We start from the raw sequence: 13,661 nt of genomic DNA, 5'->3' as shown, positions 1-13,661 counted from the left end.
GTCGTCATCGTCGTCTTCTTCACCCTTCTACCGTCGCTGCAGCACCGTAAAGAGAGAACCCACGTGGGCGATTGGGCACCTGTCGCTCCCTGTGCCCTTTCCTTCTCTTTCTCGCTAACCACCCATTCGTGTCCATCCTCCTCTAGTTCCCTACCATCTTCCCGCTTCCACGCCCTACCATATCCTTTTATCCGCCGCTCTCCTGCTCCTCGCCATTTCTTCCACCTAACAGCCTTCTGGACTCTCTTATTTCTTTCTTTCGTCGCGTTTCCTCGGGCCTGCACCGGCGATCTTCTGCCAACCAGCCGAGGCTGCCTCCCTGATTCCACGCCGTTCTCTCTCGCTTCAACCACCATACTCTGCCTTCTGCTTTCCGTCCACCGTCTCTCCTTCTTCCTCGTTCCTCAGGCTCGTCTTCCACCTTTGCTTCGTCGCTCGCCGCCTCTCTGATCTCTTTCTCTCGCCCTCTTCGCCTTCGCCGCTCGCTCTACCCGTCACCTGAAAACCTCTCCTTTTATTCATTCGTTACGACCGAACGCTGGAACACCAAGGAATAAAGTTACGAAATCGATCGGGGATCGACTCGTACGTTTTTCCTTCGCGATTACCAGCTTTTTTCCATCATCCACTGCTTTCAGCCACCGGATGAGAGGTCAATTTAGGTTTTCTCGCGCGTTCCATGCTCTCGGAAGCTCGATGAATTTGGCAGGTTTCGTGTTTTTGAGGGATTGCTCTGCCACTGATCGATGTTGTAACGATTGATGCGAATGTAATGTTTTTTCTTCCGGATCAGATGCGATGCCATGTGACAGTTCGTTGGCGAAGTTTCCTATCTTTCGTGACTGCAGCTCTGGTGTGCTTTCTGTTAATTAATTTGTTAGATGTAGAATATTTATTCATTCGTTCATGGATTTGCGGATGCCGTGGTATTCTGAGATGAGGAAATTATCAATGATTAATCGAGGATCAATGTAAGCTACTAATGTTTATTTAGTTATTCAATGTCATAGTAAGTATCTTGGGAAAGTGATATATTACCTTGATCTTCTGTAGTCCCTTGGTCTTCACTGGTGGCTTGATCTTCGGTGGTTCCTGGATCTTCAGTTGTCACTTCATCCGTCAATGGCTCATATTCGGAGCCTCTTGGACTTCTAGGTACGTTCCTTAGATCAAGTACGCCTTTCATGGTTTCTCGAAATCTAAATGTATAATAAAGCATACAACGTATTAGTATTTAATCTAAAAGACATTACATAGTAGTTATATAATAGTTACATAACAGTTATATAGTATTTACTAGTTATTATTATTAATTCTATTGATTAGTATTGTAATAATATCAATATCTTAGTATCGTAATAATATTAGTGTCTTAATATTATGATAGGTTTGCTAATATTATAATGATATTAATATTTTAATGTTATAATAGTATTAATTTTTGAATATTCTAATACTATTAATTTTTTAGTATTATAATAGTATTAATATTTTAATAACATAATAGTAGTATCTTAGCATCGCAATTATGATATTACAATTTTATTCTTCTTTCTCATTTTTAATTCGTATTAATTTGTAAACCTATTGTTCGAATACCATATTTTTCCAGATACTGATTTCTAATCCAATATGTGTGTGTGACATACAAAATTGGAGATATAAAAATTGACAAGTATATACAAAAATTAATCGGAATTGTAAGAGGCAAGTATATAAGATAATGTACAGATGATCATAAAAGATTATATTAGTGTGGAAACTTAAAGATTGTAAAATACACTTGATTTAATAGAATATTTAAAGAATACGAATTACGCATTACAATTTCATTTTAGGATGTTTTTAGACAAGGAACACATAAACATGTTTCAAGATAGCGTATTTTAGAAATATCCAAAAAATAGCAAAGAATGAAAATTTTATCATACAATCATAAAATAAGTTATTTGCAAGAGCAACGTAAGAATAACAAATATACATTGAGCTGAATGTCAATGCCCTTGTTCGTTAAAGGCAGAAAAGGAAAGAAATATCTGGCAAGAAAGAAAACAAGGTATACAATGAGATATTTATGAAACATCAGTGTTTTGTCACATGATATTAGAATAGTTGATTAACCAGGGGCAAAGTAAGTGATTCATTATGCAGCAAAAAGGAAACATAAGACTTCAAAGTTGTTTCTGTGAACTGGTGTCTTAAAGAACTTCCATACTAATAAAACAATCCATATGAAATTTGGTATGCATATAAAGTAAATTGTATGTTTCTTTATACCCAAAGTTATGATCAACCTGATGTCGGTAAGATCTTTTATGTTTATTTAAAAAATACTTTTTTTTAACAAAATATGAGTACTTTGTACTAAAACACTGTCATTTTGTTAATATTCAATTTTTGTTTGTCACTGTAGTTTCAGTTATTGCTATACTTATATAGAATTACATACATTTTTTAATATTGTCATTTTTAAATATATTTGTTAAAAGGATTGTATATAATGAAAAAGAATGTACATATGCTAAAAATTTTTAAAATTATAAAAAATTATGTTTTTTAATATTCTATATTAGAAGACTAAATAATCACTGAGGTGTGATATTAAAAATATAAATACATATCAGTAAAATAATCACATGTTAAGTAAAAAAATTAGATTAAATAGAGAAAGTAACTTTGTATGTATATACACCTTATGTAATAATATGATCCTCCAATTATAGCTGCAACTATAACCAGAAAAAGGACTATTACGACGATACCAACGTAATCTTCATTTGGCAGCCAACCAAAAAAGAAACGCGTTGCCTGATCTTCCATCAAGTGTGTACGCCAATTTGGTGGTCCCAAAACTTAAAAATAATAAAAATGGCATTATTATTTAAAACAAGCGAAATTACAATATAAGGGATTTAAAAATTAAAATATCTATATCTAAAAATCTGTTATGAATATAACTTATTTAATTTAAATTTAAATTCAAAACTTAAATTTCTATTAAACTTAATATTATCGCCGTATTAACTACTATCTACTAAAAAGGTAGTTTGCTATGTTATCATAAGTAGATAAATTTCAAAAAAATTTTATATATTGAAATGATTTTAGGATCAAAATATTTTAAATCGCTTCTGTAAGAAATATTGAATACGTGCAAACAACCGTGTGAAATTCACTTAGGGGAAATCTTCAAATAATAACATCCCTAGGAGGTCTTCAATATAATGTTACCTACACTATTACCGGTTTTTCCGGTTCTCACAAGTTTCTGCCAAGACTCGTTTAGTAGATTGTCCATACATTAAAAAATCACTTGATTTTATAAATATAATTTTTATATAATAATTTTAGGCGAAATATATTTTTTATAGAAGCCACCTAGTGTTCTTTTATTTTTTTCCATTTTGCATTTTGTACAAGTAACTACGCTTTAGATGAGCATTGAGTTCTGATAATCCTTCAGAGATATTTATGATCATATTATAGGGTCCATGAGTTCGCATTTGATAGAACTTTGCATTTTTATGGCGAGGTTATTATGTTCAGGGTAATTGATGCTAATTCTATTACCATAGGAGCACAAAACTTTTATTATGTTGCAGAACTTATTAATCACATTCACCACAATCTGAATATTCTCTCAATGGTATTCTAATAACAAGGAACGTTTCCTTATAAATACAGCAATGATGCACGATATTATTATTATAATAATATTCTTCAACTTCATAATTAATCCTGTACAGGTTGTAATACTAGTTGTCATATACTATTCTGGATATGGAAGGCTGAGAATATTTGATATTTATGAAGAACATGCAAAGTACTAAATAAAAATAATTGTTTTTAGTATCTATTATTAAATAAAAATGCAAACATACAAGGAAAACAACGTACATGCATCAAATAACTGAAAGATAATAGGGGATCAAGTATAATAGAAGAAATAGTGCAATCGATAAATAAAGACACTAAAACCAAAACCAGATCAAATCCAGAGTTCCTTTAAAAAGCTTATAATGGATTTCATGAAAATATGCGATAAATATTCTATACTTAAATTTTAACAATTGTTAATATAAAATATAAGTACACACTTTGACAAATGTGTATTATAAATTTACTTTTAAATACTAAAAGATGACCATTTTTAATACATTGTATAATAATCTCTTCTAAATATGATGATTTCTTACCTTTAAAATAAATCATATTTGTTATCCACTTAAAACCCAAATCGTTTTGTTTGACAATGCATTGCCACATTCCATTGTGTGTTTTATTAATTTTTGTAATGTATTCGATGTCAGCAGCAACGGGAAGCGTAAGACCATAATCTTTCCATATTTTGTTATGTAGTAGCCAGGACACCTGAAGTTCTGAATAAATGTGTCCTAAAATTGCACAGTGACATTGTATGGTTGTACTCAGTGTCTCTCTTATTTGTATATTTTCCCTCGCTGGAATCACCGCTAAACTAATTACTTTGATGATCGAATATGTTCCATCGATTCGACGCAATGTCATTGCATAGACACCAGAATCATTTAGGACAGCTTTAATTATCTCTAAATAAATATGGTACGTATTAATTAATTTTGATTAATAATTTGTAAATAACTACCACAAATACATATTAATTATCTCTATATAATTAACTGTATATTAATATAGAGATATTGATTATCCCTAAATAATTATCATTGAATAACTATGATAAATGTTAATTATTACCAAATAATTATTTTTAAATAAATACAACAAATATTATTTTTTTCAGAATAAGTGCCTCTAAATATATATGAAGTGTAGGATCAGTTTTTGTTTTGAAGTTTTAGTATAGGAAATTATTTTTTACCGATGTTATAATCTTTCAGCTCTAATCTCTCAGGTTCTACTTCTATAAAGACGCCATTTAAGGACCATTGTAATTCGGAACGAGGTGATTCCGTGGTAATTAGTTTAACAATATCCGAATCTGATTTAATTGTGATAGAATTATGTTCCTTTACAGTAAAAGCTGTATAGTTCATTCGAATCCTTCGATTTATTAAATTTACTGTATCTGTGCAGAAAACAAAATATGTATAATTTTTATAAATATCTTACAAGTTTTGAACATTGTATTTTTTATATTTACTTCAATACATAATGATAGAATAAAATAATATCAGGATATATAAAACATTGAAAAACTTGTTTTAATCAATTAATTAGAGCTTCCTTTAATTGGAAACTTCTCTATTCATGAAAGTAAAAATGAACAAAAGCGAATTCATTTCACTTAGGTTGATTTTTATCCTACATCAAGTAAAAATATATCCTATTATTATTGCTGGAGGCGGATCAAATTCTTTATGATCCCCGAAAGAAATTATGATTTTAAAACTTACCTTCTGTTATATCACCGCAAAGAATTTCATTACATCGTCCAGTCATCGTACTGGGTCCCACGCATGGTTCTCCTCTGATGTTAGGTTTTGGAGACTCACAACGACGCTTTCGAGTTCCGGTACCGCCATTGCAACTTGCGCTACATGCCCATGGTCCCCATTCCGACCAGCCCCCATCGACTGGTAGTCCCTCTATATCTTTCAACCAAACTTATTCTTATTAGTTTTTATCATCCAATTTTTTTATTATCTATTAACAAAATTGTTCAACTATTTTGTTACATATAATTCTATTATATGATTATTGTTATAATTATGTATAATATTATAATATCAAGTTATAAACTTCAAAACTTATACTTTTTAATTGTGCTTAAATTCTAAATAAGAATATAATTTATTACATAATATTATTTAATTAAATTTATCGTATTTAATAAGTAAGTATTATTATACGTGTGAAATTGTTTAATAAGATACAATTTGTTTTTACCTGTAGGTATACAATTCACAGACCAGGTAATCCAATTGCCGGAATCAACGCCGACAGAAAAGAAATAGAATACAAGAGGACTAATATGTTGATAATGAAACACGTTCGTTGCATTAGAGTAGATGTTCATGATGTTTCCAGACCACCTAAGTAATTTTTAAATATAAACGTAATTATAAACGGCAGTATAATATATATTTTTATAACGTATATATAATATAAAATTAAATATAGGATGACAATTAAAAATTATTATATTTCGGAAAAGCTTTGATAATAATTTATGTTATGTAGTCAGGGTCCTGCAGTCGGACATTGCAAAAGCATGCCTGCCCCATGGTACAGCCGGCGATGGACTAAGGAACCTTCACGTGGGGTTAGAGCACACGCGTGTCCAACTACTAGGCCTCGCATAGGACCCTCAGCTTGATTCTGGGTGTTTCGTCGGTTCGTTGGTTGCCTTACTTCTTCGAGTAAGTCATGGCAAGGTTGACAGTGGCTGGGGTGGGCTAGGCCCGATTGGAAGAGTGCTGAGGCCTGGAGTTATCTTATATCTGGGATTACATCGCGTAGACTAATCGGTCTTTCAAATCGGTTGATCGTTCTTACTTTTTACGCCATACGCTAGTTTTTAGAAGAACTCACAATTTTTGGAAACTGAGGATGATGGAGCAGTTTCGATTACGAATTCGTGCTCACAAAAGTAAATTCTATAAGAATTATCCGATGGACATTACAGATTAAAATTCGTAAAACAGTGTAATTAGTAATTTACCTTATTGTGATGTTGGTCCACGAATTTGTTGTAAATAAAGGCACTTGTGCTTTTTGTTTATGGAAGACTGTCACAGAAGGATATGTATTTCTTGTGAACATTATCCAACGATCCGGATCATTAAGTTTAAGCATAAAATATCTAGTAAAAAAAATTAATTCAAACATATTATTCAAAATGACATTCGATTTAATATAATTCATCAATTAATTTCAATTTTAATAATTATTTGAATCATAGAAATTAGTACATTGAGATATACATGTATACTATCATTTTCTTGAAATGATACGAAATTTAAGGAATAAGAAAATTGAGAAGGCTTGTAAAAGAAAAAATAATTTGCAAAAACTTTAAATTTACCCTGGATTTGCAGGTGTCAAATACAATGGTAAAAGAATTCCACCTTTTCCTCGGAGCTGCAAAGTCACTTTTTCAGGAAGTACCACTACTTTGTCAATCCACGTTGATAACGACAGAATTCTAGTGTATCGATCAGTTCTCGTGTTTTCTATGTGACAATCTATTTGTACAAAGAATTAATTATACTCAACTTCATTTATAATTTTAGGACATTTTATCATATTAACTTCAAGATAGTGACAAATCGAATAACAAATTAATTCATTTTTCAAATTAAAAATTTGATAAATAAAAAGAATAAAAATTAAACATACATATATGATACCTCACAAGATTCTTTACATTTTATACGAATGTACTCCACAGGTCAAAACGCGGCAAGCACGTTGTACTAAAATTAAATAATATAAAATTAAACATAAAACACAAGCCCCTAAATGCATTATTTAAAAAATAAAAAAATGTGAAATGTGAAGGAAATAATGTGGACATGTGTATATTGTAATGCAATGTATGACAAGAATAGATAAATAATAAATATTTTTTTACTTCATAATGATATACTGAATTAAATATAATGACTTAACATAATAACTATCAAATTGATTTACTGAATCAAATATTTTTATTCTTTTTATTTATGAACTTTAAGCCATATTAAATAGTTATTATGGTATAAATTTTTTAGTATGTTTACATTATGTTATTTATACCTACATTATGTACATATTTATGTATTTTCTCATTCAAAAGTGTTATCTTCCCCTATGAATATAAATCTTAAATCAGTGTCCGTATTATTAAATATATTTGATAAAACACATTATTTCGGTAAACGTAGCTTATATTAACAAATAGTTGAAAATCTATATCACTTTCAGTTCTCGGAATAATTCCTAAGCACCGTTATTTCCTATAACTGTTACAAAGAATCGAAATCAGCAGAGATATCAATTTCAGTTATGGTTTCACTAACTTTTAAAATATTAATTTTATGTTGGTATATTTCGGTCCTGTCTCGATTACACTTCAATATAATGTGTATACATATATCCTTATATTGATTTTATTTTAGTTCATATATTGATACTCTTATTGATTTTATGAAACTGCTTATAAATTACTTACCAAATGATGGTATCGATTTCTTTTGGTAATGTACTCGTTTATGCTATGAATCATGCTGTCCCGTTGTCAATTAGATTAATTTTGGATACGATATATACAATAGACGTATCACCATAAACAAGATATAGAATAGACTTCGCATTTCATATTCTGAAATACTGACTATGAAAGAAGGTAGAGGCTTCTGCCCTCTACAATTTACAGCCGAGAATTTAGGAATTACATTCAACGTAATCTTCGTAACCGATAAAACAGATGCAAATACATTCTCCTTTACTAAATGAGCAAACAACAAATTTCATGTCATACAAGATAAAATATTTATTACTGAAAATTTGTATCATTGATTTTGAATCATGTTTTAACAAGAATAATTATTATCATTTTCAGGAGATAAAAAGGATACTGTAGTGCAGTCGTATATTAAAATGTATAATTGTAAATGCTATTATTAATACACCGGTCAATTTATGTCAATTTATGCAGCACTTTTTGAACGCGAGTCTTTAACTTTTTGAATGAGTTTTCAATTGGTTCCTACCCCATGCAGCAGGAACATATGTAGTGTATCTGGTTACAAGAAGAACAATACCATTGAAATAGTGGAATAGCCGAGTTTAATATACCGAATTGACAAGCGTGAAATTCCAAAAGTACTTTTTAAACGGTGTAATGTAGAATGAATGTAGAACGAATAATAACAATTATATCAAAATGTAAATGAGGATAGATTAAGCTAATTATATAAGTTTGTAGTTTGTTTTTGTTCTGTGGAACATCGACGTTGATATGATATAGTAATTAAGAGATTGAAACGGTTGATTCCGGTTCTCGATACAGTTTCAAGGAACCGTTAGTTTCTATAATAAACTTAATAATCGAAATCTGTGAAGATATTGATTTCTGTTGCGACTCCAGTACCTTTTGAAATATCGGCTTTATTTCAGTTTTTAAATTAATTTTCTGCTTACGCTTGTAAAATTTTTCAATAGAATTGATATGAGACCAATATAAGATCGATATTTTAAAAATTAGTTAAATTGAAACCAGAATTAACACATTAGCGTCGGGTGATATGTGGATGGTATATATATGTCATCCATATTTTTACTAGGAATAAATGACGTGAAAATACGTCATAGAGTTTCTCATGTATCTATCTTAAAATAAATTCAAAAAATTGTAAATGGTTATATTATTTATTCAAAAAATTATAACAATTTCTTCGAATCTAATGCGATTGATAAAAGAACATGAAATCATTCTGTACCCACATAAACCATGTCTCTAAACGCCCCGACGCCAATGTGTTATTATAGATAGGACTATTTTTGGTTGTTATATATATAACATCATTCCAGTTCTTCATAACTGTCTTGGAAAGGACCTTTATATAACAAGTATATCTGAAATCACTTCAATCTTTGTTATTAATGCAAATCCTAATTATTATTTATCTATTTTTGTTTTGAGTTACATAAAGGAGAGAAACATACCTGGAAAGTAATGATTCTTATTAATTAAAGAAATATACTGGATCAGGTATAAACTATTAATGAACTAAACGTTAAAAGCCAAGGGAAAATACACACTTATTTCAGTTTGATAAATTTTATAAACATATTTCAAATAACTATTGGCTTATTCACGTACCTAAACTAAAACATTTAGTTTGAAGGTATTAAAACGAAGTACTGAATATTCTCCTCAATTTAATATAAAATATTAAATATTTATTACTTACTGGTGTTACACATTCACCCTTATATAACTCAAAAACGCCCGATTAGATTTCATCTATAGTGCAATAAATATTAAACATACTCGAGTCATGATCAAAAGCAAAGCCAACAGCCTTTCCCAGTTCAGTGCCATAATAGTAATACATGGGCAGGAAAGCATTAGGAGGGTCAGGATGGGTCCATTCGAACAACGGTTTAGGATCATCTTCGTAATAAAGCAAGAATTGTCCACGAGGTATTCGAATTATGAAGCTACTCCATTTTCCCACGTAAAGTAAGTGCGGTAAAACTTTTTTTTTCACGAGAGAGACAGCTGTAATTAAACAAATTTTAATTGCAAAGTAAAAATCATAATAAAACATTTATCTCACAAATGAAATGCTTTTCGTATCCAACAAATTTTGCCACGTTTCTATATATCACATATATAATTTTCTCTTTCCTTTTTCATTTAAAGTATGCAATATTCATAAATTGTATTTTGCACGTGCTTTCGAATTAACTAGTCATTTGTTTACCCGGCTTGAAATCTAATCTTATACATAGAAATCAATTATTCGGATTATTTTATTTCACTTGCAAAAATTGCAAAATTACTGAATACAAATTAACAAAAAGCTCAATTCTCAAATATAACAATTAGAAAGTTTCAATATTTTCATAAATATAGTCCATAAAATTTTTGTTGGAAAATAGAAATAGAAATAGAAATAGAAATAGAATATTTAGAAAATAATTAAAAATATTCTTTATACGTTCTCACTGCCAGTTTCACGGTATGTAATTACTAATTTTCTTTAAACCAAAAAACTTTCTCATAACGTGAAGAAATATTCCTGATAAATATTCGTATGGATTACCTGCAGTTTCTGACTGATAAAGAAGGAGAACGTTCTCGTTACTGATGGATCCTATTTTAAGAATATAACGCGATTTTAATCCATCGTCAGCTAGAAAGACAAACGTGACGGAATCCGGATTATCCGGCTCCCAGGCTTTCAGGGAAAAATGTAAACCTTCCGAACGGTATTCAGGTAAAACATATATACGTCTACCCACACCATCTCCTTTAACTAGAAAAGTATATTCGTCTGCAAATCATAATTTAACACCATTATTAAACCGTAACTCTTACGTACAATTGTATTTTATATTGTATTATTGTATATCAGTACTAAATAAAAAACAATTCATATTCACTCGTTGTTAGTATTATTAGATACTAACAAAGTATCATAATATACGCAGAAAGATAAAAGAAAGAAAATTTAAATCTTTAAAAATACATAGTATTCACTGAAAAAAAAAATTATTAAAGTGTTTAAAAATTATGAATTGTTAATATTTAATTTACATTAAATACTTTCCTGAATTACGTTGTGAAGTAATGTTTTAATAATTAAACATTAACCTTAAAATCACTTAAAAGAATGTTGCTTGTAATTTAAAAATTAGAGATACAGTACTCCTTTCTACATCATTTATATTCCTCGACTTAAAATCGCCTCCTTCATAGTTCATTTATATCTAATTTTTCATTTAGTTATTATAACTGTCATCATTATTATTATTATTACTTATGTCATTGCTTGTATAATAGTAGAATAAATTTTGTTGATGTTACTACTTTTAACATTTTGTGGCATATTTTACGCCTATTTTAAAATTTAATTAATACATTTACCTGGTTTTTCACAATCTCTGACATTGCAAAGATCCATAGGTACTGAAGGGTCTGTTGTGTAACACCAAGCGCCAGCGATATTGCGTGAAGGATTTCTGCAATAATTACTAGCGTTCTTAGCACTTCCCTCTGGGTAAAGGGTGTCATTGAAGTATTCCTGGAAGACTGTAGAACCGACACGGGGAGCTGCTACGGTTGACGTTTTGAGTGACCTAGACATTATGGGCATAGATGTCACTGCTGATTCGAGTCCAATTGGCCATTTCCTACAAATACGTCCTGAGCGAGTCTTTGAAAGTGTTCCCATGTAATCATTTGCGGTTCCGGCCATTCGACAATCTGAAAGGTAAGAAACGAAGGTGGACTTTCCTGTTTTTTGTTTAAATGATATTGTATTAACTTTGTTTTGATACATTTTATAATGGCTTACTGGGTACTTTAAATAGTGAAATTTAAAAAAGAAAACTAAAGTATAAAACTTTTAAAAAGTGTATAAAGATACACTTAGCACTTATTGTCTATAGATAAATTCTTCATTAACTTAAATACATTAACATGGTTTATGAATTAAAGTAAATATTTTATTTTTTTGTGAATAAAACTTCATACAAAAGGATATCATTTTTCTGCAGTATAAACTACTAAATGAAAAATCATTCATAGCCATAAATCTATATAATATCATGTAATGTATAATAGACTTTACAGTACATAGTAAGGTGAGTGATGTAAATGATGTATAAAAATTTATATAATATATAGTTATCTATAATAAAAAATATATAAATAAAATATACATACATATCTATTAACATACTTTAGATAATGTTATAATATAAATAAGTTTTTGAGAAAGTTGAATTTGTTATCATAAATCTGATAACATTTTCTTTTACATTTCATACTTTTATTATAATTTTAACAAGCTTTCAGAACAGCTATGTTTGTATAACATTTTCTTTTTATTTCTGTACATAGAATATACAGAAAACTTTTACTTGGAAAGAACTGGGACAGCCTGTATATTTATGATTACAAGTATTAAAACCACTATGTTCTGTGGCTTTATCTTCTTTGGTGATGGGCCTAATTAAAGTACAAGACAAATGCATTGGCTGGTCAAACTTGTTTCTCCTCAGTGACTTTTCCAGATTGACCAACTATCTAAAGGAGATTTGCATATGTAGTGATTCGATAGATCAATATTAATATAAACTTATTTTCTGACGTGATCTTTATCTATCTTCTGGTACCAATATCCTTTTTATGTATGTATAAGCAGGTATCTATCTACTATATTTTATTCATTTTTTATGCAACATATACTCTTTTCCTTTTTTCATGACAAGACCAGAGAATTTACTTATCTTGACTGTCCAATACATCTGCCTTGGATATTAATTAATCTATACATGACAAGTTATTTAAGTAATACAAAGTAGGCAAGACATTAGGTCTTCTTCTAATATTCTCTATTTTGATAATAAAATTATAATTAAATTTTATAACGTGTAACAATTGTTTTATAAAATAGTATAAATTATTCTAAATATAATAATTTTTAGATATTAATTACCTGACGATCTACAATTTCGAATCGAACAATATCGTTTCGAAATAGTTACATCTTTCCATGGGGTATAGGCATAACAATAGGCACCATTGGAATCATAAGTAGGATTTCTACATTTATTCATTGCTTTCAAAGCAGATCCATCAATGAATTTTTGGTCAATTTTCTCTTGTGCTGGGATCTTATTAAAAAAAATAATAATCAAAATATTGAATTTTATATTTGTATTATAATCATAATATATTTAATATTTACTTTCATAATTTGAATGTGTTCAAATTACATTAGATGTTTCACTTTTTAAGTGTCAAATTTCTTTCAGTATATTCTATGATCTAAAGAAAAAAATAAGAAAAAATTAAATTAAGAAATATGTTAATTTTAATGGGTACATAAAAAATCGTATATTTTTCAAAATATTTTTAGACGGTACCTACAAAACTTACAAAATACTTATGAAGTACTATAATGGTTAAAATTAGTATCGGTAACAATAATAGTATATTAATA

The 13,661-nt window shown here is 29.4% G+C and overlaps 1 protein-coding gene across 1 annotated transcript in view; it reads right to left on the bottom strand.

Annotated features, from left to right (window-relative positions):
• Positions 1-653: 653 nt before the first annotated feature.
• LOC108547430 (uncharacterized) overlaps positions 654-13,661 on the bottom strand; it is a 23,421-nt gene continuing 10,413 nt past the window's right edge. Inside the window, exons 15-27 of the mRNA XM_017899960.1 lie at positions 13,155-13,332; positions 11,579-11,917; positions 10,755-10,985; positions 9,977-10,207; positions 7,025-7,184; positions 6,662-6,802; positions 5,887-6,032; positions 5,394-5,573; positions 4,859-5,065; positions 4,197-4,568; positions 2,693-2,852; positions 1,039-1,199; positions 654-862 (exon numbers count right to left, since the gene is read on the bottom strand). Of these exons, the coding sequence (XP_017755449.1) occupies positions 654-862; positions 1,039-1,199; positions 2,693-2,852; positions 4,197-4,568; positions 4,859-5,065; positions 5,394-5,573; positions 5,887-6,032; positions 6,662-6,802; positions 7,025-7,184; positions 9,977-10,207; positions 10,755-10,985; positions 11,579-11,917; positions 13,155-13,332 (2,715 nt within the window). The remainder of the gene's footprint in view (positions 863-1,038; positions 1,200-2,692; positions 2,853-4,196; positions 4,569-4,858; positions 5,066-5,393; positions 5,574-5,886; positions 6,033-6,661; positions 6,803-7,024; positions 7,185-9,976; positions 10,208-10,754; positions 10,986-11,578; positions 11,918-13,154; positions 13,333-13,661) is intronic.

The sequence above is a fragment of the Eufriesea mexicana genome, unplaced genomic scaffold (assembly GCF_001483705.2).
Source record: "Eufriesea mexicana isolate 0111107269 unplaced genomic scaffold, ASM148370v2 scaffold1030, whole genome shotgun sequence".
In the NCBI taxonomy this organism is placed as follows: domain Eukaryota; kingdom Metazoa; phylum Arthropoda; class Insecta; order Hymenoptera; family Apidae; genus Eufriesea; species Eufriesea mexicana.
The sequence above is the reverse complement of the archived record's forward strand: the minus strand, read 5'-3'. Positions and strand labels throughout refer to the sequence as shown.